The sequence below is a fragment of the Ranitomeya imitator genome, chromosome 1 (genome assembly GCF_032444005.1).
Source record: "Ranitomeya imitator isolate aRanImi1 chromosome 1, aRanImi1.pri, whole genome shotgun sequence".
In the NCBI taxonomy this organism is placed as follows: domain Eukaryota; kingdom Metazoa; phylum Chordata; class Amphibia; order Anura; family Dendrobatidae; genus Ranitomeya; species Ranitomeya imitator.
Genome location: NC_091282.1, coordinates 857,255,203 through 857,283,160, shown reverse-complemented (window position 1 = coordinate 857,283,160; position 27,958 = coordinate 857,255,203). Strand labels below are relative to the sequence as shown.

Sequence of the window (27,958 nt, the reverse complement as noted above, 5' to 3'; positions counted from 1 at the left end):
AGCCATTGGAAAGGCTGAGTAGGTGGAGAATGACAGAGGAAAGGTCATAGGAGGACAATTGTGTGATGAGGAAGGCTGCTGAAAGCAGAAATCACATGGCTGTAAATAGAGACGATCATCTCCTGCTACTCATGCATTCCTTTATGAAAAGGACGCGGAGGAAAGGGCTGCAAAATGCTATGGAGCAAATCAAATCTGAGAGTCGCAGGAGAAGAAGGCATAGGCTCCGGACACACCAGCTACACAGCCAGCAGCAAATCATGATGGTAACTATACAACAATGAGCATGTCACCTCCGATACTGTGTGCATGCTTTACATTGGCCAAGAAGTCCTATCTCTACCTGTAGAGTGTAAAAAATCCACAGCAACTGTAATCTGTCATTACCAGACCCATTATCACTCCTAATGTGAGTACCGCAGTCTCGTACTATAAATCGCACTGAGGCGTCACATCTATGTGGAGAATGGAATGGCTGTTTCTAACAATTGCCACTTTATACAACTACAATACCCAGCATGTCATGGCACTCACCGACAATGATTAGCCACATTGCTTCAATCCACTTCTTGGAGTACGAGCAAGAGTACATGCTTCTTGCTCCAAACTAACTGGCTGCGTTCACATGTTGCCGCCGCGATTTTTTGTTTGTTTTTTTTATAGCTTTTTTTCCAAAAATATTTTGCATCTCTACCGCAGTTGCTGCCCAAAAAAAGGGCAATGTTACTTCAATGTGTAAACGCAGCCAGAGCAGGAGACGTCTGGGCAAATACTGCTGAATTTATCAGCTTTACTAGGTGTACAGGTAAGATAGGCATAAAGGCACACAATGTGTTTTCTTTCTAAATGGAAATCTGCACCATAAATGCATCATGTGCTCTAATTACATTAGATACGGAATCCTCAATTCTCCTTTATTTAAGCTCGGTACCCCTTCTAACTTACTATAAAGATGACTGACGTTTTCTATTGGGATATCATCGGCAATTAACCATAAGGGCGCTTTCACATTGCACTTATCTTCACGTTTGTTGGTCCCGTTGGGTCTTACGTCCGAACGCCACCGCAAATGTTAAGTGCACTCTGCTGTGCATCGTTTTAGGGCGTGTATGCCTGCTGGAGGTGGACACTCAGACATAGCCGAGCTAAGCTGTTCTTCAGCCACAAAACAAAAGGAGAACAAACACATTTAAATGTCCAGCAGTCTCCTTACTCTCATCAAGGAGACCAGGTCGAAGAGGTCAATCACCTCCCATTCATAGACCCACACACCAGAGATGTTACCACACTTGTATGGTCAGCTGCCACTTTAACCCAGCTGCACCTGATTGGACGATGGGAATGACCTGTCCTGCCCATCTCTTACCAGCCATTCCTAAAATCTAGACCCATGCTGCTCCATTTAGCAAACCTCAGTGCTGGAGGCCTTCTTTCTATGTTTTGTAACACCTTCGGGATACATACACTCCGTTCTGGACTTGTCCAGCTGCTTGCTTACAATATACCGTATATACACACACACAACAAGAGCAGAGACATGGTGTAATAAGATGACATTACAAAAAACAAGGAGCATTAGGTTTGAGAGTAAATGATTATAGGTTTGTCCCACAAACAAAGTACATTTTAATTAATAGACCTTGAAATGAAATAAGTTCCATAACTGGATGTGTTAAAAAATATTCCGGTGCTGAGATAATTATATAAATGTGCCACTGCTATGTACTGTGTAATGGCCGTGTCTTATCATGCAGAGATGCTCTAGTTCAAGAGAGGCACATACCACAGCACGTGGCCAGGTGGATAAGTAAAAGTCACTTATGATAAGTGTGTATACAGACCCTACAGTAGGGACTCCCAGCTGCTACTTTGTGTGAAGTAACACATTTCCCTGCTTGTTTTACCACAGGAATGAGTGTTTCTGCTGCATTGCCAGATCTGTGAGCTCATCATAAATCAAGTCAATGACATAAAAACTCAGAGGCCACTGGTGTTCCTACAGTTAAGTCCTAAAATATTTGCAAAGTGACCGAATCTTCGTGATTTGGGCTCTGCTTCCACTAGTTTTTGTTTAAAAGGAAACAACTGAGGTGCAATTGAAGTGTAGGCTTTCAGGTGTGATGCTGAGTCACTTCTCACGGTTTCCATGGTTGCAGATTCACAATCCTGTTATGTATTAGTGACAGAAGGAGATTTTTAAAGGGAACTTGTCACCCCCAAAATGGAAATGGAAGCTGAGCTAAGCCCACCGGCATCAGAGGCTTATCTACAGCATTCTGTAATGCTGTAGATAAGCCCCCGATGTATCCTGAAAGATGAGAAAAAGAGGTTAGATTACCCAGGGGCGGTCCCGCTGCGGTTCGGTCCGATGGGCGTCGCAGTCCGGTTCGGGGCCTCCAATCTTCTTACGATGATGTCCTCTTCTTGTCTTCACGCTGCGGCTCCGGCGCAGGCGTACTTTGTCTGCCCTGTTGAGGCCAGAGCAAAGTACTGCAATACGCAGGTGCTGGGCCTCTCTGACCTTTCCCGGCGCCTGCGCACTGCAGTACTTTGCTCTACCCTCAACAGGGCAGATAAAGTACGCCTGCGCCAAAGCTGCGGTGTGAAGACAAGAAGAGGACGTGATCGTAAGAAGATGGGAGGCTACGGACCGGACCGCGACGCCCATCGGATCGGACCGCCCACCCAGGTGAGTATAATCTAACCTCTTTTTCTCATCTTTCAAGTTACATCAGGGGCTTATCTAAAGCATTCCAGAATGCTTTAGATAAGCCCCTGATGCCGGTGGACTTAGCTCAACTTCCATTTTGGGGGTGACAGGTTCCCTTTAAATGCAGCCCCAATTGTTGCATGAAATGTCTAAAAACTGTACAAATATGCTCCGCTAGTATGAAGGCTCTGTCGGGGTACCTGGAGAACTTTGGAGATGTGTTCTCAGAAAAAGAGATGGAGACACTACCTCTCCATCGTCCCTATGATTGTGCTATTGATCTTATTCAATCACCAAATTGCCCAAAGCTCACCTTTGCAAATTGTCTGGGCCTGAACGGACTGCCATGAAAGAATATCTTAACAAAAGTTTATGGAAGGGTGATATCCGCCCTTCCTCCTCCCCTGTAATAATAATAATCTTTATATAGCGCTAACATATTCCGCAGCACTTTACAGGTTGCACACACTATCATCGCTGTCCCCGATGGGACTCACAATCTAAATTCCCTATCAGTATGTTTTTTTGGAATGTGGGAGGAAACCGGAGAACCCGGAGGAAACCCACGGAGAACATACAAACTCCTTGCAGATCTTGTCCTTGGTGGGATTTGAACCCAGGATTCCAGCGCTGCAAGGCTGCAGTGCTAACCACTGAGCCACCGTGCTGCCCAACCACAGAGCCACCTAGCTGCTGGATTTTTCTTTGTAAAAAAGAACGATGGACGTCTCTGTCTTGGACGTCTCTGTCTTTGCCTCGATTTCCGAGAACTAAACAAGATCACGGTTAAAAATAGTTGCCCACTTCCACTCACCCCGGCCTACTGTGTATAATCAGCTTCTGGGGGCCAGGGTGTTTTCTAAACTTGATCTTATAGGGGTTTACAATTTTATACGCATCCGGAAGGGTGATGAGCGGAAAAATGCGTTTTTAATGTCACTTGGGACAATGAACAACTGAGACAGCCAGTGCCTCCCAGTCTCAGGTTGGACGGCCGAGCTGTTACTCAACACACTGACAGCTCAGTACGTCCCTGCAACAGACTGGATGACTGAGCTGTCAGTAACTGCATCCCAGACACACTGAGGGGTGGAACCGTGACAACAGGTTTAATTAATGGGATTGAACAAAAATATCCTATGAAAAGTTTAGGAATTGCAATCATTTTTCAGCAAAGCCTCCTCATTTCGGGGGCTCAAAAGTAATTGGACAAGTTAACTTTACCATAAATAAAATGTTATTTTTTTCTTAAACAATACATTTTTATTGAAAGTTGTAAGTACATTACAAACATAGTACATAACGAAATGTGATTATGCAAACAAATAATAGAAAGAACTGTAGGGGGGGACAAATGCATGGTAAGATGAGGAAAGTGGGAGTGGAATTGAGTGGGGTCTGAGAAGCAAAATGATTATGCTAGATGAAAGTACTTCATGTAGAATTGGGGGCAGTAGTAGTGGAAGTGTGGCAAAGGGGACATTGTTTATTCATTGTTTTCATTAATACATTGGTGTATTCCACCCAGGGTAGCCAATTTCTTTTTCAAATCTATTCACTTTGTCTGTGAGTATATCTGAAACTTTTCATTTATCATATACCAAAAAAGATGTATTTTGCCTTCAACAAGATCTAGACCTGATTTTTTCCATGTTGAGGCTATAGGTTATTTATTTGCTAAGAAAATAAATGAAATAACGGTGTATGAGTGTGTGGGGATGTTAGGAATTTGGCTGTTGAGCAGGGTTCTCCAGGGGTTCTTTTTAATATTATGATCTGTGTTACAGGAGGTATTCCATATATTACTTATTAATGTCAGGCTTGACTATCAATAACCAATATTCGGCTAATACCTCACACCTTAATGTTCTATGGTTCCTTTGCTATATAATATATGAACAAACAACTAACTGAGATGAAACCGTGTATAGATAAAGGAAATATATTAAACACAAGTCTACAGTTACTACTGTATATTATAATACTCCATATAATGCATTATTGCAATATGAGTACATTCAGTGAGTATGGAAAGTATTCAGAACCCTTTAAATTAAATTTTTCACTCTTTGTTTCATTGCAGCCATTTGGTAAATTCAAAAAAGTTAATTTTTTCCTCATTAATGTAGACTCTGCACCCCATCTTGACAGAAAAAAACAGAAATGTAGTAATTTTTGCAAATTTATTAATAAAGAAAAACTGAAATATCACATGGTCATAAGTATTCAGACCCTTTGCTCAGTATTGAGTTGAAGCACCCTTGTGAGCTAGTACAGCCATGAGTCTTCTTGGGAATGATGCAACAAGTTTTTCACACTTGGATTTGGGGATCCCCTGCCATTCTTCCTTGCAGATCCTCTCCAGTTCTGTCAGGTTGGATAGTGAACGTTGGTGGACAGCCATTTTCAGATCGCTTCAGAGATGCTCATTTGGGTTTAGGTCAGGGCTCTGGCTGGGCCAGTCAAGAATGGTCACACAGTTGTTCTGAGGCCACTCCTTTGTTATTTTAGCTGTGTGCTTAGGGTCAATGTCTTGTTGGAAGGTGAACCTTCGGCCAAGTCTGAGGACCAGAGCACTCTGGAAGAGGTTTTCATGTAGGATATCTGTACTTGGCCGCATTCATGTTTCCTTCAATTGCAACCAGTCGTCCCATCCCTGCAGCTGTAAAACACCCCATAGCATAATGCTGCCACCAAGTTTCACTGTTGGGATTGTATTGGGCAGGTTATGAGCAGTGCCTTGTTTTATCCACCAAAAAGGTCTATATTCGGCTCACCAGACCAGAGAATCTTATTTCTCATAGTCTGGGAGTCCTTCATGTGTTTTTTAGAAAACTCTATGCGGGCTTTCATATGTCTTGCACTGAGGAGAGGCCAATCTGCCACAAAGGCCCGACTGGTGGAGGGCTGCAGTGATAGTAGACTTTGTGGAACTTTCTCCCATCTCCCTACTGCATCTCTGGAGCTCAGCCACAGTGATCTTCTCCCACGATTGCTCAGTTTGGCTTGACTGCCAGGTCTGGGAAGACTTCTGGTGGTCCCAAACTTCTTCCATTTAAGGATTATGGAGGCCACTGTGCTGTTAGGAACCTTGAGTACTCCAGAAATTCTGTTGTAACCATGGCCAGATCTGTGCCTTGCCACAATTCTGTCTCTGAGCTCTTTGGCCAGTTCCTTTGACCTCATGATTCTCATTTGGTCTAAAATGCACTGTGAGCTGTAAGGTCTTATATAGACAGGTGTGTGGCTTTAATAAATCCCATGGTCCTTAGTTGTAAACTGGCTGAAAGAACTTCAACATACTTGATATATACCATACTGATATGAAAGTACCATAACTGTTGTGAATTCTGCTCTTGGGCTCCACTCGGTAGTGCTGCTGTCTGTGGATCGCAGCATTTATCAGGTGTGTTCACTTTTTGCAATTTGGACTCAGCTATTTAGTCCTGCTTGATCCTTTAGTCAGTGCCAGTTGTCCATTGTTTTTGGAGGATTCACATCCCTTTCTGGTCTCTCCTGTTTGCTGTGCTTTTCAACAAAGATAAATCTTGGCTTTGTTTCTGCTGTCCTCATGCTGTGGGCCTTATAGTTCAGTGCATTTTCATGTTTTGTCTTGTCCAGCTTGTCTGTGAAAGGATTTTTTGCAGCCAAGCGGTATCTCTGGAGATGCAGATATACCCTCCATGTCTTTAGTCAGATGTGGAGTTTTGTATTTTCTGTGGTGGATATTTTCTAGTGTTTTAATACTGACCGCATAGTTCTCTGTCCTATTCTTTCTTTTTAGCTAGTAAGGCCTCCTTTGCTAATCCTGATTTCAGTCTGCGTTTGTCATTTCCCTCTCCTCTCACAGTCAATATTTGTGGGGGGCTGTCTATCCTTTGGGGATTTTCTCTGAGGCAAGATAGTTTTCCGTTTCTATCTTTAGGGGAAGTTAGTCCTTAGGCTGTGTCGAGGTGTCTAGGGAGTGTTAGGTACATCCCACGGCTATTTCTAGTTGCGCTGCTAAGTTCAGGGTCTGCGGTCAGTACAGGTACCACCTTCTCCAGAGTACGTCACATGCTGCTCCTAGGCCACCAGATCATAACAGTACAACTGGCCAACAATGAGTTAATTGCATCTCAAAAGAAGGGAGGAAAGGTTTTGAGCCATTTTTTTTCCTTAGCCTGTTTTGTCTTTTCCTCCCTCTTAATCTCTGGGTGGCTGCGGAACCTAGTAATAACATGAATGTTCAGGAGTTAGTTTCTCATGTGGATCAGCTTGCTGCTAGGGTACAGGGTATTTCAGATTATATTGTTCAGACTTCTGCCTTAGAACCTAAGATTCACACTCCTGATTTATTCTTTGATGACAGATCCAAATTTTTGAGTTTCAAAAATAACTGTAAACAGTTTTTTTGCATTGAGACCCCGGTCCTCTGGTGATCCCATTCAGCAGGTTAAAAATCATCATATCCCTGCTGCGTGGTGACCCACAGGATTGGGCATTTTCCCTGGAAACTGGCAATCCAGCTTTGCTTAATGTTGATTCTTTCTTTCAAGCATTGGGGTTATTGTATGATGAGCCTAATTCTGTGGATCAAGCTGAGAAGATCTTGTTGGCCCTGTGTCAGGGTCAAGAAGCGGCAGAATCGTATTGCCAGAAATTTAGAAAATGGTCTGTACTGACTAAATGGAATGAGGATGCCTTGGCGGCAATTTTCAGAAAGGGTCTTTCTGAATCTGTTAAAGATGTTATGGTGGGGTTCCCCACGCCTGCTGGTCTGAGTGATTCTATGTCTCTGGCCATTCAGATTGATCGGCGCTTGTGCGAGCGCAGAGTTGTGCACACTGTGGCGTTGTCCTCTGAGCGGAGCCCTGAGCCTATGCAGTGTGATAGGATTTTGTCTAGAGCTGAACGTCAAGGATTCAGGCGTCAGAATAGGTTGTGTTTTTACTGCGGCGATTCTGCTCATGTTATTTCTGATTGCCCTAAGCATACAAAGAGAATCGCTAGTTCTGTTACCATCAGTACTGTACAACCTAAATTTCTATTATCTGTGACCTTGATCTGCTCATTATCGTCATTTTCTGTCATGGCATTTGTGGATTCAGGCGCCGCTCTGAACTTAATGGACCTAGAATTTGCCAGACGTTGTGGTTTCCCCTTGCAACCTTTGCAGAACCCTATTCCTTTAAGGGGCATTGATGCTACACCGTTGGCTATAAATAAACCTCAGTTTTGGACACAGCTGACCATGCGCATGGCGCCAGCCCATCAGGAAGATTGTTGTTTTCTGGTGTTGCATAAGATGATATTGTGCTGGGTTTTCCATGGTTACAGGTACATAATCCGGTGTTAGATTGGAGATCTATGTCTGTGACTAGTTGGGGTTGTCAGGGGGTTCATGGTCACGTTCCTTTGATGTCAATTTCCTCTTCCCTCTCTTCTGAAATTCCTGAGTTTTTGTCAGATTTCCTAGATGTATTCGATGAGCCGAAATCCAGTTCCCTTTCACCGCATAGGGACTTTGATTGTGCTATTGTCTTGATTCCAGGTTGTAAGTTCCCCAAGGGCCGACTTTTCAACCTGTCTTTGCCAGAACATGCTGCTATGCGGAGCTATATTAAGGAGTCTTTGGAGAAGGGGCATATTCGGCCATCTTCTTCACCATTGGGAGCAGGTTTTTTTTTGTTGCCAAGAAGGATGGCTCCTTGAGACCCTGTATTGATTATCGCCTCTTGAATAAGATCACGGTCAAATTTCAATACCCTTTGCCTTTGCTTACTGATTTGTTTGCTAGGATTACGGGGGCTAGCTGGTTTACTAAGATTGACCTTCGAGGGGCATATAATCTTATTCGTATTAAGCAGGGTGACGAATGGAAAACTGCATTTAATACGCCCAAAGGCCATTTTGAATACCTTGTGATGCCATTCGGACTCTCTAATGCCCCATCTGTGTTCCAATCCTTCATGCATGATATCTTTCGGAGTTATCTTGATAAATTCATGGTTGTATATTTGGATGATGTTTTGATTTTTTCCGATGATTGGGAGTCTCATGTGAAACAGGTCAGGATGGTATTTCAGATCCTCCGTAATAATGCTTTATTTGTGAAGGGGTCAAAGTGCCTCTTTGGAGTGCAGAAAGTTTATTTTTTGGGCTTCATTTTTTCTCCCTCATCTACAGAAATGGATCTGGTTAAGGTTCAGGCCATTCATGATTGGATTCAGCCCACATCTGTGAAGAGCCTACAGAAATTCTTGGGCTTTGCTAATTTTTATCGCCGTTTCATTGCCAACTTCTCCAGTGTGGTTAAACCTCTGACCGATTTGACGAACAAAGGCGCTGATGTGACGAATTGGTCCTCCGCGGCTGTTTCTGCCTTTCAGGAGCTTAAACGCCGATTTACTTCTGCCCCTGTGTTGCGTCAGCCGGATGTTTCTCTTCCATTTCAGGTTGAGGTTGACGCGTCTGAGATTGGGGCAGGGGCCGTTTTGTCTCAGAGGAATTCTGATGGTTCCTTGATGAAACCGTGTGCCTTCTTTTCTCGGAAGTTTTCGCCTGCGGAACGCAATTATGATGTCGGCAATCGGGAGTTTTTGGCTATGAAGTGGGCATTTGAGGAGTGGCGACATTGGCTTGAGGGGGCCAAGCACCGTATTGTGGTCCTGACCGATCATAAGAATCTGATTTACCTCGAGTCTGTCAAACGGCTGAATCCTAGATAGGCTCGATGGTCCCTGTTTTTCTCCAGTTTTGATTTTGTGGTCTCGTTCATTCCTGGTACTAAGAATGTTAAGGCGGATGCCCTCTCTAGGAGTTTTTTTCCTGATTCCCCTGGGGTTCTTGAGCCGGTCGGAATTCTGAAGAAAGGGGTGATTATTTCTGCCATCTCCCCTGATTTACGACGGGTTCTTCAGGAATTTCAGGCTAATAAACCTGACCGCTGTCCAGTGGGGAAACTGTTTGTTCCTGATAGATGATTTCTGAGGTTCATTGTTCTGTGTTGGCTGGCCATCCTGGGATTTTTGGTACCAGAGATTTGGTTGGTAGGTCCTTTTGGTGGCCTTCTTTGTCGCGGGATGTGCGTTCTTTTGTGCAGTCCTGTGGGATTTGTGCGCGGGCTAAGCCTTGCTGTTCCCGTGCTAGTGGGTTGCTTCTGCCTTTGCCGGTCCCTGAGAGACCTTGGACGCATATTTCTATGGATTTTATTTCAGAGCTTCCGGTTTCCCAGAGGATGTCTGTTATCTGGGTGGTTTGTGACCGGTTTTCTAAGATGGTTCATTTGGTACCTTTGCCTAAATTGCCTTCCTCTTCTGATTTGGTTCCGTTGTTTTTTCAGCATGTGGTTCGTTTGCATGGCATTCCGGAGAATATTGTGTCCGATAGAGGTTCCCAGTTTGTTTCTAGGTTTTGGCGGGCCTTTTGTGCTAGGCTGGGCATTGATTTGTCTTTTTCTTCCGCATTTCATCCTCAGACAAATGGCCAAACCGAGCGAACTAATCAGACTTTGGAAACTTATTTGAGATGCTTTGTGTCTGCTGATCAGGATGATTGGGTGGCTTTCTTGCCATTGGCCGAGTTTGCCCTTAATAATCAGGCTAGTTCTGCTACCTTGGTTTCGCCTTTTTTTTGTAATTTTGGTTTTCATCCTCGTTTTTCTTCAGGGCAGGTTGAGCCTTCTGATTGTCCTGGTGTGGATTCTGTGGTTGACAGGCTGCAGCAGATTTGGGCTCATGTGGTGGACAATTTGGTGTTGTCTCAGGAGGAGGCTCAGCGTTTTGCTAACCGTCGTCGGTGTGTTGGTTCCCGGCTTCGGGTTGGGGATTTGGTCTGGTTGTCTTCCCGTCATGTTCCTATGAAGGTTTCTTCCCCTAAGTTCAAGCCTCGGTTTATTGGTCCTTATAGGATTTCTGAGATTATCAATCCAGTGTCTTTTCGTTTGGCCCTTCCAGCCTCTTTTTCCATCCATAATGTTTTCCATAGATCTTTGTTGCGGAAGTATGTGGTGCCCGTTGTTCCCTCTGTTGATCCTCCGGCTCCGGTGTTGATTGATGGGGAGTTGGAGTATGTGGTTGAGAAGATTTTGGATTCTCGTTTTTCGAGGCGGAAGCTTCAGTATCTGGTCAAATGGAAGGGTTATGGCCAGGAGGATAATTCTTGGGTTGTTGCCTCCGATGTTCATGCTGACGATTTGGTTCGTGCCTTTCATTTGGCTCATCCTGATCGGCCTGGGGGCTCTGGTGAGGGTTCGGTGACCCCTCCTCAAGGGGGGGGGGTTACTGTTGGGAATTCTGCTCTTGGGCTCCCTCCGGTGGTTATGAGTGGTAGTGCTGCTGTCTGTGGATCGCAGCATTTATCAGGTGTGTTCACTTTTTGCAATTTGGACTCAGCTATTTAGTCCTGCTTGATCCTTTAGTCAGTGCCAGTTGCCCATTGTTTTTGGAGGATTCACATCCCTTTCTGGTCTCTCCTGTTTGCTGTGCTTTTCAACAAAGATAAGTCTTGGCTTTGTTTCTGCTGTCCTCATGCTGTGGGCCTTATAGTTCAGTGCATTTTCATGTTTTGTCTTGTCCAGCTTGTCTGTGAAAGGATTTTTTGCAGCCAAGCGGTATCTCTGGAGATGCAGATATACCCTCCATGTCTTTAGTCAGATGTGGAGTTTTGTATTTTCTGTGGTGGATATTTTCTAGTGTTTTAATACTGACCGCATAGTTCTCTGTCCTATTCTTTCTTTTTAGCTAGTAAGGCCTCCTTTGCTAATCCTGATTTCAGTCTGCGTTTGTCATTTCCCTCTCCTCTCACAGTCAATATTTGTGGGGGGCTGTCTATCCTTTGCGGATTTTCTCTGAGGCAAGATAGTTTTCCGTTTCTATCTTTAGGGGAAGTTAGTCCTTAGGCTGTGTCGAGGTGTCTAGGGAGTGTTAGGTACATCCCACGGCTATTTCTAGTTGCGCTGCTAAGTTCAGGGTCTGCGGTCAGTACAGGTACCACCTTCTCCAGAGTACGTCACATGCTGCTCCTAGGCCACCAGATCATAACACATAACAGTAAGAAGTGACCAGAAAATAAGTAAATTAAAACAATATCTTTATTTATTACAACGATAAAAGGTAATGCTAAAAAGACAGGGGAAAAAAGGCGAATACCTCCAAAAAATGGTGGGGAGGAAATAACTGAAAGTCACAAATACCTGCACTAGGTAATGATGTTATAAGTATTAGAGGAGCATGAAAAGCAGTGTGTAAATAATCATATAAACAAGTAAGCACCGGAAGGACTTATAAAGCACATGGAAATTTAACTAACTGGATTTCAAGTAAAAGACCTAAAAAAAAGAGATATTCATATATGCCAAAAAGTAGTGCAAAATTAAAGAGCCCACTTGTCCCAGATTAGAAGCCCATGGACAATATGAAAGATAGCCCTACTAACATGTCCTCAACACATTAATTACCATCAGCACATAATGATAAAGGGAAACAAAAAACCCATGCATGGATTGTCATGACTAACATACGGCCATTACCTGCAGTGATTGAAGCGGTGTAGTGCAGCTTTAAGACGAAGCTATGTCCTGCCCCACGCCCAGAGGGAAAAAAAAAACAAAAAACCTCATGCATGGATTGTCATGACGAGTATACGGCCATTACCTGCAGTGATTGATGCGGTGTAGTGTGGCTGCAAGGTTTCCTGAACATGGAAACATACACTTACAGTGCCATATGGTCCCACCTCATAACAATTTTAATGAGGAGCAGTCTGGCTTGCAAAAAGAGACTGAAGAGCTCCTAGGTCCTCCCACCAGAGGGGACCTTCCTGGAAAGCTGCAGGGTTGTTGAGCTGTTGGGCCTCCTGATGTTGAGAGGCTGGAGGTGGGTGACTGTGGGAGACACGTGGCTAGGGATCTGACAGGCCACACACTGCACCTGAACCCACCTCGCGGAGTTGCCAAGCTGTGAGGGAATCCTCTGACAGGAAAACCAGGGGTTCTTTCACCTCCGATGCCTCGGACCGCTGATCACAGTCCCTTTGCAAGCGGCGGAGGTAGCCACTGGATTGGGGTAAGCAGGAAAGGCTGGAGCTTTAGGCCCTCTGGTGGGCCTCAGCATACAGCGGTGCTACGGAGCAACTAAAGCAGGCTTGAGTGGGCACAAAGGGGGCACAGTAGTGACCAGAGGTGAAGAGAGGAGATCTGGGCAGGAAATTATTCTTTATATCCCTAGATTAGTAAGGATTTTTTCAGAGATCATCTAGGCACGTCTGGCTCTCTTGACTTCCAGCCAAACCCCCCATAAAATGTTCATTTTCAATACTTGGTAGAAAATAATATGCAGGCAATGACTGCTTGAGGGGTGGAAGCCATGAACATCACCCAACGCTATGTTTCCTCCTTTGTGATAATAATAATCTTTGTTTATATAGTGCCAACTTATTCAGCATCGCTTTACAATTCAATAGTTCATATACAACAGTCATAGGTAACAACGTTAAAGATAATACAATAATAAAAGCAAAATAATGACGACCCTGATCGTAAGAGTTTACAATCTACAATGAGGTGGGGGTAACACAAAGCACAGGTGCTTATTAACAACTAGATTGTGGCCCGATTCTAACGCATCGGGTATTCTAGAATATGCATGTCCCCGTAGTATATGGACAATGATGATTCCAGAATTCGCGGCAGACTGTGCCCGTCGCTGATTGGTCGAGGCAACCTTTATGACATCATCGTCACCATGGCAACCATTATGACATCTACATCGATACTGTGCCCGTCGCTGAATCAGAGACGCGGGATATCTACGTCCTTTATGACATCATCGTCGCTGTGCTCGTCGCTGATTGGTCGAGGCCGCCCAATCAGAGACGCGGGATTTCCAGGACAGACAGACAGACAGAAAGACAGACAGACGGAAAAACCCTTAGGCAATCTATATATATAATTGTCTAAGGGTTTTTCCGTCTGTCTGTCTGTCTGTCTTTCTGTCTGTCTGTCTGTCTGTCCTGGAAATCCCGCGTCTCTGATTGGTCGAGGCCACCAGGCCTCGACCAATCAGAGACTGGCACAGCATCGACGTAGAAATCCCGCGTCTCTGATTGGTCGAGGCCGCCAGGCCTCGACCAATCAGCAATGGGCACAGCGACGATGATGTCATAAAGGACGTAGACATCCCGCGTCTCTGATTGGTCGAGGCCGCCAGGCCTCGACCAATCAGCAACGGGCACAGCGACGATGATGTCATAATGGTTGCCATGGCGACGATGATGTCATAAAGGTTGCCTCGACCAATCAGCGACGGGCACAGTCTGCCGCGAATTCTGGAATCATCATTGTCCATATACTACGGGGACATGCATATTCTAGAATACCCGATGCGTTAGAATCGGGCCACAATCTAGTTATATATATAGATGATAATCCAGCCGTCTTGAAGAAATGGGAGATAGATAAAGGCTGCGTGAGCTAGTCACCATTCAGTATTTGTAGTGCTTTTGGATGTGGTTCAGTTTGATGGAGAGTTATGTTCAGAGAAATAGTGAATGGACTATATATAAAAGGACTTCAATTAGGGAACGTTATAGGACGTTCCAAACAGATGTGTTTACAAGTATGTAATGTGACCAGGGTATGGGTCACATGGTCTCTGAGTGTGGACCTGAATGGTTCTGTACTGGAAGGTCCTGGAAGCCTAGGTGTTGGGAGTGCTGTCTGCCTGAAGAGCACATGGTGGGACTCTGGTACTGGTGGCCTGGGTGTTGGACGGCCCCAGCCGGGGACGCACGTCCTGAATGACACCCGGACAGGTCACCTGTGTTGAGGACCTTGGACTGACGAGGAGTCAGCCTGTGGAGCAGGAGCTCCTGGAAGGTAACCCTGGACAAGGAGATTGTGATATATCTAAAGGTACCGTCACACTTAGCGACGCTGCAGCGATACCGACAACGATCCGGATCGCTGCAGCGTGGCTGTTTGGTCGCTGGAGAGCTGTCACACAGACCGCTCTCCAGCGACCAACGATGCCGGTAACCAGGGTAAACATCGGGTTACTAAGCGCAGGGCCGCGCTTAGTAACCCAATGTTTACCCTGGTTACCATCGTTAAAGTAAAAAAAAAAAACAACTACAACATACTTACCTACCGCTGTCTGTCCCCGGCGCTGTGCTTCTCTGCTCTGGCTGTGAGCGCCGGGCAGCCGGAAAGCACAGCGGTGACGTCACCGCTCTGCTTTCCGGCCGCTGTGCTCACAGCCAGAGCAGAGAAGCACAGCACCGGGGACAGACAGCGGTAGGTAAGTATGTAGTGGTTGTTTTTTTCACTTTAACGATGGTAAACAGGGTAAACATCGGGTTACTAAGCGCGGCCCTGCGCTTAGTAACCCGATGTTTACCCTGGTTACCAGCGAAGACATCGCTGAATCGGTGTCACACACGCCGATTCAGCGATGTCAGCGGGAGATCCAGCGACGAAACAAAGTTCTGGACTTTCTTCCCCGACCAGCGATATCACAGCAGGGGCCTGATCGCTGCTGCCTGTCACACTGGACGATATCGCTAGCCAGGACGCTGCAACGTCACGGATCGCTAACTATATCGTCTAGTGTGACGGTACCTTAAGAGAAGTTTATCTGCTAGATGAACACACTGGGGGTCATGACATGTTCGTAGATGTATTGAAATGAACTTTGCGCTATGTGGTTTATGATGATTGATAAAACTAAGAGACTGATTTATATGAGGAAACCGTGCCTAAGTGCTTGAATCCCATGCCAAGCGAGTGTCCCCCAAGACACGTAGTAGGCGAAATGCTACACAACACAAAAAACAGCAATGAAGCTAGCACTGGCAATGCCGGATTGCCAGATTCCAGTTTATATAGGAGCGATCTTACACCATGCAGTGATTTCCCAGGGTGGGACAAAGGAAAAAATAAAAAAAAATATTAAAAAGCATAAAACTATTTTTTTTAAATCCCCAAAGAAAAAAAAAAGAATCAAATATTTGTCCAATAAATACATTTATTTATGTAAAAAAACAAAACAATAAAGGTACACATATTTGGTATCACTGCATCCATAACAACTCGCTCTATAAAACTGTCCCACTAGTTAACCCCTTCAGTGAACACCGTAAAAAATAATAAAAAACGAGGCAAAAAACAATTCTTTATCATCATACCGCCAAACAAAAAGTGCAATAAACGTGATAAAAAAGACGAATGTAAATAAAACAGTACCGCTGAAAACGTTATCTTGTGACGCAAAAAACAAGCCATCACACAGCTCCATCAGCAGAAAAATAAAAAAGTTATAGCTCTCAGAATAGAGCAATGCAAAAATAATTCTTTTTTCTATAAAACAGTTTTAATTGTGTAAAAGTGCCAAAACATAAAAAAACTATATAAATTGGGTATCTTGGTAATCATACCAACCCGAAGAATAAAGCTTCCCTACCAATTTTACCACACGCAGAACGGTGTAAAAAAACAAAAAAAAACAAAAAGCAATTCCTGAATTGCTGTTTTTTGTTCATTCTGTCTCCCAAAAATCGGAATAGAAAGCGATCAAAAAATGTCATGTGCCCGAAAATGGTCCAATAAAAATGTCAGCTCATCCCGCAAAAAAAACAAGCCATAACATGACTCTGTCGGCCAAAATATGGAAAAATTATAGCTCTCAAAATGTGATGCAAAAACTAGTTTTCGCAATCAAATGCGTCTTTTAGTGTGTCACAGCAGTCAAACATAAAAATCCAATTATAAATCCGCGCACATTTATCCTGTGCTCTGTGCTGAGCACTTACACCAGGGTTTCCATGTAAATCTCTTAAATATGTGATTCAGGCGGAAGATTCCCTATAACTAGGCTGATGGAGGCACTGTGGACGCCATAGGACTTGTGATCTGGCGGGGTCAGTATTCTTAGGATTGCATCAAAGTGCCGTCGGCCACGGTTTTTTGCACTTCTGAAAAGAAGGACACCACTGAGCAGAGGCCAGACGGAGTCCAGAGTAACTCTGCTGCCTTATTATACATAATACATCAGGGGTTTCATCTGTCACTTCACTCAGAGATTTAGATGGAAACCCTGATGTAAGTGCTCAGCGTAGCGTGGCGGATAAATGTGATTGTGACTTGTAGGATTGCTACTTCCAACAGGTGGCACTATAGAGTTCAAGTCCTCTTTTTCTCTGAAGAGGCAATTTGCATATTAATCCCTTTATCCCAAGGGTGGTTTGCACATTAATGACCGGGCAAATTTTTACAATTCTGACCACTGTCCCTTTATAAAGTTATAACTCTGGAACGCTTCAATGGATCTTGATGATTCTAAGACTGTTTTCTCATGATATATTGTACTTCATGGTAATGGTAAAATTTCTTTGATATTACCTGCTTTTATTTGTGAAAAAATGGAAATTTGGCGAAAATTTTGAAAATTTTGCAATTTTTTTGCCCTTAAATCAGAGATATATTGCACAAAATACTTACCGTAATAGGTAACATTTCCAACATGTCTACTTTACGTCAGCTCAATTTTGGAATCAAAATTTTTGTTTTGTTAGGGAGTTATAAGGGTTAAAGTTGATCAGCAATTTCTCATTTTTACAACACCATTTTTTTTAGGGACCACATCACATGTGAAGTCACTTTGAGGTGTCTATAGGAGAGAAAAAACCCAAGTGTGACACCATTCTAAAAACTGCACATCCCAAGGTGCTCATAAACACATTCAAGAAGTTTATTAACCCTTCAGGTGTTTCACAGGAATTTTTGAAATGTTTAAAAAAAATGAACATTTAACTTTTTTTTCACAAAAAATTTACTTCAACTCCAATTTGTTTTTTTTTTTTACCAAGGGTAACAGGAGAAATTGGACCCCTAAAGTTATTGCAAAATTTGTCCTGAGTACGCTGATACCCCATATGTGGGGGTAAACCACTGTTTGGGCGCATGGCAGAGCTCGGAAGGGAAGGAGCGCCATTTAAGTTTTCAATGCAAAATTTACTGGAATTGAGATAGGATGCCATGTCGAGTTTGGAGAGCCCCTGATGTGCCTAAACATTGAAACCCCCCACAAGTGACACCATTTTGGAAAGTAGACCCCCTAAGGAACTTATCTAGCTGTGTGGTGAGCACTTTGACCCACCAAGTGCTTCGCAGAAGTTTATAATGTAGAGCCGTAAAAATAAAAAATCATATTTTTTCACAAAAATGATCTTTTTGCCCCCAATTTTTTATTTTCCCAAGGGTAACAGACAAGATTGGACCCCAAAAGTTGTTGTGCAATTTTTTCCTGAGTACGCTGATACCCCATACGTGGGGGTAAGCTACTGTTTGGGCGCATGGCAGAGCTCGGAAGGGAAGGAGCGCCGTTTGACTTTTCAATGCAAAATTGACTGGAATTGAGATAGGACACCATGTCACGTTTGCAGAGCCCTGATGTGCCTCAACATTGACACCATTTTGGAAAGAAGACCCCCTAGGGACTTATGTAGATGTGTTGTGAGAACTTTGAACCCCCAAGTGTTTCACTACAGTTTATAATGCAGAGCCGTGAAAATAAAAAAAAATTTTTTTCACACAAATTATTTTTTAGCCCCCAGTTTTGTATTTTCCCAAGGATAACAGGAGAAATTGGACCCCAAAAGTTGTTGTCCAATTTGTCCCGAGTACGCCGATACCCCATATGTGGGGCCTCGTTTTTTTTCCTACGGTGTTCACTGAAGGGGTTAACTAGTGGGACAGTTTTATAGGTCGGGTCGTTCCGAACGCGGCGATACTAAATATGTGTACTTTTATTTTTTTTTTAATTTAGTAAAGAAATGTATTTATTGAAACAATATATATATTTTTTTTTATTTAGGATTTTTTTACACATGCAAATATTATGTTTTTACATTGCCCCAGGTGGGGACATCACAGTATAGTGACAGATCGCTGATCTGACACTTTGCAATGCACTGTGCCAGGTCAGAGATCTGACAGGCAGTGCGGGGAGGCTTCCCGGCGCCTGCTCTGAGCAGGCGCTTGAAAGCCACCTCCCTGCAGGACTCGGAAGGAGCCCCGTGGCCATTTTGGATCCGGGGCCTGCAGGGAGGAGGATGTAGGAGACCCTCGGAGCAACGTGATCACATCGCGTTGCTCCGAGGGTCTCAAGGAAGCACACAGGGAGCCCCCTCCCTGCACGATGCTTCCCTATCCCGCCTGAACGCTGCGATCATCTTTGATCGCAGTGTTCCGGGGGTTAATGTGCCAGGAGCGGTCCGTGACTGCTCCTGGCACATAGTGCCGGATGTCAGCTGCTATAGTCAGCTGACACCTGGCCGCGATCGGCTGCTCTCCCCCCGTGAGCGTGGCTGATCGCATTATACGTACTATCCCGTCGGTGGTCATATGGGCCCATACCACCCCGACGGGATAGTACTTCTAATGTCAGAAAGGGGTTAATTTTCCCAGAGGAGCATTGCACGCCTCCTTACCCTGACAAGCCTGATCTGGTATGTCACTCTCCACAAGGAGAAACCTTACCCCTTAGAACCCAGTCCAGAGCCTCTCACCTAGCCAAATCAGTTCTCATGCTTCGCACTGACGAGGGCCAACAGCCCGAAACACTGTGTCTGCGAATTGAGATACTGATTTGGCTTTTATCCTAAGTCATATTGCAAAACTCATTAAAGGGTTGATTGTGACTTGTAGGATCGCCACTTCCAACAGGTAGTGCTATAGAGTTCAAGTCCTTTTTATTCTCTGAAGAGGCAATTTGCGGATAAATGTGATCATAAATGTTATGTAAAGTGTTCCCAATAAAGCTTTAACTCAATCCACAAAAAAGCAAGCCCTCACTCAGGTTCGTCATCTGTTAATGGAATTATAGGGGCTTCCACATTACTGGTAGCCCAAAGGCACTGGAAAAGCGAAATGGCTCCCCAAAAGAAATTCAGCAAATTCTTCGCTCTCAAATCCTAATGCCTCCCTCCCTTCTGAGACCCATGGTCCCTAAAGCACATTTAGCGCCCACATGTTTTCCATTTCTGTAGTGATGAGAGTCCGCCTAGTTTACAGGTGCATGTCTCCAGAAGCATGGGCTAGGCATAATGTACTGGTCACTACAGCGGCAGTTTGCAATTTCCACTCAGCAACATCCACTGCTGCTTGTTTCTGGAAAACACCCATGGAGTCAAAATCGTCACTACAGACAGATTCCCAAAGGGGTATAATTTCCAAAATGGGGTCACTTGAGGGGGGATTCTGCTTTTCTATCACGTAGAGGCTCTGTATATGGAATCCGCAAACTATTCTAGAAAAATCTGCACTCCAGGAGGAAAATAGTGTTCCGTCTCTCCCAAGTCTCTCCGTTTGGTGTCTAAACATCCTCCAAGAGCAACTTTCCGCAACGATCCAGGAGCAATTTAGTACTTTTTCCCAGGATGATGGAGCATGTCACAAGGCATTAGCTCACTGAACAAAACATTGACATTTTGGGTGCCTGGCCAGGAAACTCACATTGAGAACCTGTGGCTAATCCTCAAAAAGTGGGTGGAAAAACCAAAACACAAAAATTGTGATCAATTCCAAGTATTGATTAGAAAAGAATGGTTTGTCATCAATCAGCATTTGTCCACAAAGCCGATATCCAGCATGTCTGGACGAAATGCAAAAATCTTGAAAAATAAGGCTCTAAACTAAAAAATGTGGGTCTTTTCATAAACTTGATGTATTTGTCTATAAAATTGTAGAAACTTATGAAATGTGTCATGAGGATACTGCGACAGAGAGGGGCCAGAAGTTTGTGGTATCTGGTTTCACAACTCTTGCACTGGTTAGAAGTACTTCACCATCTTATCAAACAGTGTAGGTTTTTTCTTTATGGTTAATCTGTTCAGTTAAAGTTCCTGGAGCTTTCCTGCTTGGATTTTCTGAAGTGTTCAGTATTGTCCACTCCCCCTCTGCTATATGTGTTCACCACTGGCACTTATAATTTGCCAGTGTTAGTTTTTACTGCTTGGTTTGGAGTTGGAATTCGTGGTTGGAGTTGGCGTTAGGAGATTTGTTCAGGAAATTGTTGCTTGGAGTTTTGTTTGCATGCACATCCTCATCCTCTCCGATTTGGTTTTTCTCTCCTTTAACTCTCCTGTGTTCCACTCTGTTGTTTGATACGTATATTTTGTATGATTGTTATTTTAATTTCCCCTGTCCGTCTTCCCTTGATTAATTGGTTAGTGTATTCCTCTACACTTCGGCTTCTCACCACCCTGGCTGGGGGAGAGGACAGATAAGGGTTGATATAGGAGCATAGCAAGACACATCTCCACCTTCAGGAGTAATCCAGGGAACAGGGATAGACTAGGGCGCTCCTAGTTCTGAGAACCTCGTTAGCGCCCACAGTCCCAAGGCATTGCATGACATCTGACTAATAGGTCTAAAACCACTGAAGCATCAAACTTTGTGAGAAACAAAATTTGTGCCTGTCTGCAGGGCCGGCGTCAGCACCCGGCGCACCCGGGCAAGTACCGTGGCCCTGAGCAGGCAGGGGGCTCACCTGCCATCGGGGACACTGGCGCGCTATAGTGCTGGCCCCCACGAGTAGACCCCCCGCCTGCTTCGGGCCCCGACACTTGCGATACTTACCTCTCCCGGTTCCAGCACTGCAGCGTCTTCCATCCTCTGACTGTGACGTTCAGGTCAGAGAGCGCGATGACGTCACCAGTGCGCGCCCTCTGCCTGAGCAGTCGCAGCACAGAGCAGGAAGACGTCGACGGTGAGGAGTCCAGAGCAGAGCAGCGTCAAGCAACGAGAGGTGAGTATTTAATTTTTCTTTTTTTTTTTTATATTTGGAGCAATATATGGGGATCATCAGAAGGGGCCCATATATGGAGCATTATATGGGGCTAATTCTATATGGAGTATCTTATGGGGCCAATAATATAGGGAGCATCTTATGAAGCCAATTCTATAGGGAGCATTATATGGGGCCAATTTAATATGGAGCAGCTTATGGGGCAAATTCAATATGGAGCAGTATATGGGGCCAATTACATATGGAGCAGTATATGGGGCCAATAATATATGAAGCATCTTATGGGACTAATTATATATGGAGAATTTTATATGGCCAATTATATATGGAGCATTATATGTGACCCATTATACATGGAGCATCTAATGGGGCCAATTATTTTTGGAGCATTATATGGGCCCATTCTGTATGGAGCAATATATGGGACTCGGTATACTGTATGGGGCCGATCATATAGGGCGGCACGGTGGCTTAGTGGTTAGCACTGCAGCCTTGCAGCGCTGGAGTCCTGGGTTCGTATCCCACCAAGGACAACATCTGCAAAGAGTTTGTATGTTCTCTCCGTGTTTGCGTGGGTTTCCTCCGGGCACTCCGGTTTCCTCCCACATTCCAAAGACATACTGATAGGGAATTTAGATTGTGAGCCCCATCGGGGACAGTGATGATAATGTGTGAAAAAATGTAAAGCGCTGCGGAATATGTTAGCGCTATATAAAAATAAAGATTATTATTATTATTATTATATACTGTATGGAGCATTACTGTATATGAGGCCCATTATATATGGACCAATAGATGGGGCCCATCATATACCGTATGGAGAATTATATGTGGCTCACTATACTGTATGGAGCATTATATGGGGTCAATTCAATATGGAGCAATATATGCGGCTCATTCTGTATGGAGCACTCTGTGGTGCCCATTATACTGTATGGAGCAATATATGAGGCTCATTATTCGCCACTCAGCGCCGCCGCTCCTGCTGCCCTGCCTGCCGCTCTGCCCCCTGTTCGCCGGCATACTTACCCGACCCAGCGCGCTCCTGCGATATGCGCGCGCCTTCCGGTCTTTTCTCCTCCAGTCTCGCCGACGGTCCCTGGCTCCCATGGTGTGTGTGTGCGCACTCCTCTCTCCATCTCCTTCTGCGCACGTGCACTCCCTTCCTTCTTTCTTTGACCCTGGAGGACCCCGTCGGAAGTCCTTCTGCGTCTCTCCTATTTAAGGTAACTCCTTCCTCTGCTCCATGCCTGATTGTCATTTGTCCTCATTTGACCCAGGTCCCTCTGTACCTTGCTCTGTCCTGTGCGTTCACCATACCTTGCTCTGTCCTGTGCATTCGCCATTCCTTGCTCTGTCCTGTGCGTCCGTCATACCCTGCCTGTGCTGAGTTTCCGCCATACCCTGCCTGTCCTATGTTTTCACCATACCCTGCCTGTCCAGAGGGGGGGCTGTATGGGGCGCAGCTAAAAGGAGGCCCCCACATGACTACGTTGCCATGGGAGCAGTGCAGTAGGTTTTTAAAAATAAAGAAGTTATGAGAAAAGGGGCCCGGGGATTGGAAGAGTAGGATTGGGGGTGGGGATTTATGCAAAAAGGGAGGTGGGGGCTTGGGAAAGTGCGGGAAAAGGGAGATCAGTCACCTTAGACGGGCGAAGTGAGTCCCTCCCACCCTCCCTGTTTTTAGGGGTACTATGAGGCAACGTAATTTTAGTCAAGATCGGCGCGTTCGTCAATTCTTAATGTAAAAAAAAAAAAAAAAAAAAATAAGAGGGGGTCTTTAAAAATATTTTCTTTTCTGTTTGATTTATTGAAGGCAAGAATTTTGTATTATTGTCACAGTGGCGTTGGCGGGGGGTGGGGTTCTTGGAGTTGGTGATGATGCTGATAGGGTTGATCTGGCTTTTGGTACGGGCTCTGGACGGGGTGTTTACCTCGGGAGCTTTGTGGTTGGTTTGCCCGAAATGGGTTACATGGTGCCCTCGAGCTGGTGGTTACGGCTGAGGGTAAATACGTGTTTTTTGGTCAAAATTTTGGGTAGGCTCTCTGCCTATTATGAGCCAGATTTTTTAGCTCCAAGAGCCCCCCCCTCGAGGTTTTATATTTACTGTTTACATGTTGTTATTTATGTATTTGTTTGTTAATAAAATGGCCGCTGTGGCCAAATTATCCAAAAAAGAAATTAACGTGGTGGTGTGTTTTCTTGGGTAATAGATGGAGGGGTTAAGAGGGGCAAGGTAGTTGGGGGTGGGGGATGCTTTACGGAAAGGATCCTTTATTGGCTATACGCGGTCATGTGTTTCCGCCATAACCTGCCTGTCTTGTGTTTCTGCCACACCCAGCCTTTCCTGTGTTCCCACATATCCAGTCTGTCCTGGCCATCCGCCATATCCCACCTATTCTTAGTCTCAGTCATTGCCAGTCAGTCCTGTGTCTCCGTTATAGCCAGTTCTGCTTCTTTTCCGCTCCTACTTCCTGTCCCCGGGTATCAGCTTCTGCGGCAATAGTCTCCCTTGAGCCTACCCCTAACACTCCCTGTATTGGGGGTGGTCCACCTGGCCAGCTCGCCCTTGGAAGGTTCGTTGTCGTGGTTCTGCGGGTTCACTTTAGGAGTTCCAAAAGAGCTGACAATTATTCTGTATAGAGGACTGTGTGGTGCCAATTATACTGTATGGAGCACTATATGGGGCCATTATATTGTATGGGGCAATATATGGGGCTCATTATTCTGTTTGGAGCAATATATGGGGCTCATTATTCTGCATAGAGGACTATACTGTCCGGTTTCTGAGCTAATGTAGAATGCACAATAGATATCACTCACGTAATGTAAGAAGTATGTGAAAACTTTGGCATTGTACGATACCTATACTTCTCTGCCGTATCCGTGCATTATGAATTGTGGTATGTGTTAAAGGGGCCCACCGGGACTCTTTCGCCCAGGGCCCATGAAAACCTGGAGCCGGTCCTGCCGGTCTCAGAAATGTGAGCACATTTGTAGGTCATGGCCAAGATTCTCAGCATTGTTCTATGTAAAGGGACATGTACTGGCGAGAGCAATAGCAGCTTATTCGCACAGAAAAATCTATTACTGATATATTACTGATCATTCTGTGCACATAGTAAATGCAGTCTGTCAGACTAAATAGGCTATTAAGTGACTGACAATTAGGAAACAAGTAGCTGATCGGTGGTCATTTAATGATGCAAGTCAGATGTTTTAAAGCCACACTAAAGGTACCGTCACACTCAGCGACGCTGCAGCGATATAGACAACGAGCCGATCGCTGGAGCGTCGCTGTTTCGGTCGCCGTAGAGACGTCAAACACAGCAACTCCAGAACGATGCAGGAGCGATCCAGTGACGTAACGGCGACTCACTTATCGTTCTCGCTGGTTGTTAGCTTCATGTAAAACTTTGCTGGCATCGTTGCTTTTGATGTCAAACATGACGATACACGCCGACCTGACGACCAAATAAAGTTCTGAACTTCTCGCTCCGACCAGCGATGGCACAGTGGTATCCAGATCGCTGCTGCGTGTCAAACACAACGAGATCGCTATCCAGGACGCTGCAACGTCACGGATCGTTGTCGTTCTCGTTGCAAAGTTGCTGAGTATGACGTTACCTTAAAACTGTCGCCTCATTACATCACACCCTTGTTGTCAACAACTGATATTAAGCCATTCACTTAATTGGGATAATGCTTGAATACCCTTCATTCCCACTACTAGCCTGACAGTATTAAGATAGACAGTACAATGTAAAGAGGTGTCAGCTGTTGCCCGTATAAATAGCTGATTGGCGGGGATGCAGAGAGTTGACCCTCTCACTCCCCACTGATCTGATATTAATGGCCTATTCAATGATAGACCATACATTTTGCAAACCAGAAATACAGAACGTGTGACTGAAGTCTGCAAAAACAATATCAGCTTTTACAGAAAACCCTCAAGGATGTCCTAATTATCCTTTAAGTGCTGTGCTCCGAAGAAGGTCTGCCAGGCAGCTCCTTTCTTACCTCAGGATGATGGTCTAACTATTCATGTATGTGTAAATGTATATTTTCCCCATTATGTAGAATGACTTCTCCTCTTTTGTTATTCTAGCTCTTGTTGCTGAGAGAAAGATGCATGAGACAATACGGACAAAAAAACATCCATTCCAGCCATTCTACTTTTGTGAGAAAATTTGAGTTGTGTGATTGGCTGGAAAGATTCCGAATGTCCAAAAATACTTTTATTTATTTGTGTGACCACCTAAGAAACAATCTTAATCGTCCTGGTCTCTCTCCGGAGGATAAAGTGGGCATAGCATTATGGAGGCTATCAAGCAAAAAACGATGCCCATTATTGCACCAAAAGTTTAGAGTGGGTCGAAATGTTGTAAACAGGTGTTTAAAGGAGGTAAGCTGATGTGGCTCATCTTATTCAATACTCTTTGCATCATTTTTGTACTGTGTTATTAATCAATGTTTCTTTTAAATATTAAGTTACATGTATTTATGTTTTCTCTTAAGGTATGTCAAGCCATTATAACCATTCTGAAGCCCATATATCTTCATCCACCAGACTACCAGTCCCTAAAGGACACAGCTCGAATTTTTAATGCTCGCTGGGGATTCCCACATTGTGTTGGCGCACTAGGCTCTTTTCCTATTCCTCTGTCTTCCAATTCAACAAAGGATGGCACTCATGCTTTGGTTTTGCATGCAGTAGTAGATGGACAAGGGTTACTTTGGGAAGCTTGTGCCTGCTATCCAGAAAATATGAGCAGTGCTGCAATCTTAGAAAATTCTGCTCTCTGGGAACTAGCTCAGGAAAGAAGGCTCCAAACTTCACCAAAAGATTATTTCTTAGGCAAAGCTCATAATTACTTTTTGTTAGCTAATTCTAACTATCCATTACAGAGCTGGCTACTAACTCCATACACAAAAATGGCTAAACTGAGTCAGCGAGAGAAACAGTATAATCTTCACCTTGAGCGTGCGCTAAGTGTGGCAGAAATTGCTCTCTTGCGGTTGCGTGCACGATGGCAGTGCTTACTAGCACCTTCTGGCTGTAAGATAGTGCCCACCGTAGCCTTAGCCTGTTGTGTGCTCCATAACATGTGTGAAACACTGGAACAGAGATTTGATTCTCGTTGGTTAGAAGGAGTACAAACTATGGACGTGCCTGTTTTGCCTAATTTTCTTTGTCAATCATGTCCTACCGATCTTCAAGCTGCAAGCATAAGGGATGCAATATGTGAATATTTTAATAGTCAAACTAAAATGTAAATTTTGGGAGAAGGATATGTCAATAAAAAAAGTACATTTAGCGTCTAATGTTTCTTTATTTGTTCAGTTCTTAGAAATTGAGTGTACTACAAATACTGCAGGTGGAATTGATAAAGAGGACTTTTCACCAGTTTTAGCATGTTAACATAGCCACATGATGGAGTATTGTGGCTCCTGAAATTAGTAAAATGCAGTTTTTTTTTTAAATTTCTCCTCTCCAATGCAGAGATATTAGCTGCTAGAATTTAGGTTATAATATATTTAAGTCCAAGTGGCAGTAGCTGAATTTGTTATCTAAGAGCATGCACTTAGGCTGGTTTCACACTTGCGTTTGGCTGGTCTGCGTATGGCTACGTACATCCTCCGTTAAGCTCCGCCTACTTCCGCATGCGTCCTGCGTTGTCCTGTGTACCTATCTTTAACATTGGGTATGCAGGGACACGTGTTGTATGCGGATGCGTCTGCATGCGGCATTTTCATGTGCCCACCGACCGCACGGGAACGCAACCCAATGTTAAAGATAGGTACGCAGGATGACGCAGGACACATGCGGAAGTAGGCAGAGTAGCCATACGCAGACCTGCCAAATGCAAGTGTGTACTTAGCCTTACCTGGCATAAGGTTGACCAATCATAAGAGGACAGCAACATACAAGGAAAAAAGAACACGTGCCCATAATAGCTTAGAGTGGGTTTGTCAGTATGAGACAAGTGCCAGGAGTAAAGCAGAGATAAGTAATACCTTTCAGCTTTTATCTCACCACAGTCAAGTGAAGGAGAATACAAGAGAGCTGACAACACTGTGAGAGGAGAGCTGCAACTGCAGACAAGTTTGTAATAAGGCAAAGCTCAGCTCTGCTGTACTACCCCTCCCACCACATTGACTGTCCTGAGATGAAAGCTAATAGGTGTATGCAATCACACTCGTCTCTGCTCTACACTTGGCACTTGTAATAACATACCACTCTACAGTGAGACCAATAAGTAGAGCAGACTGTCCTTCATTACACGTTTCACACTGAGAAATCTGCTCTAAGCTATTGTGGGGGGGGTGTTTTTTTTCTTCAGTATGTTGCTGCCTGTTTATGTTCCATGATATGGTGAGTTTAATCCCTTAGTGACCGAGCCAATTTTAGCCTTAATGACCAAGCCAAAATTTTAAATATGACCAGTGTCACTTCCCTGT

At 44.4% G+C, this 27,958-nt stretch overlaps 1 protein-coding gene across 1 annotated transcript; it reads left to right on the top strand.

Annotated features, from left to right (window-relative positions):
* Positions 1-33: 33 nt before the first annotated feature.
* On the top strand, positions 34-26,821 carry LOC138651603 (uncharacterized). Its single transcript, XM_069741916.1, has 3 exons — positions 34-266; positions 25,605-25,901; positions 26,015-26,821. The coding sequence occupies exons 1-3, from the start codon at positions 66-68 to the stop codon at positions 26,771-26,773; spliced, it is 1,257 nt and encodes a 418-aa protein (XP_069598017.1). The 5' UTR covers positions 34-65; the 3' UTR covers positions 26,774-26,821.
* Positions 26,822-27,958: the final 1,137 nt, after the last annotated feature.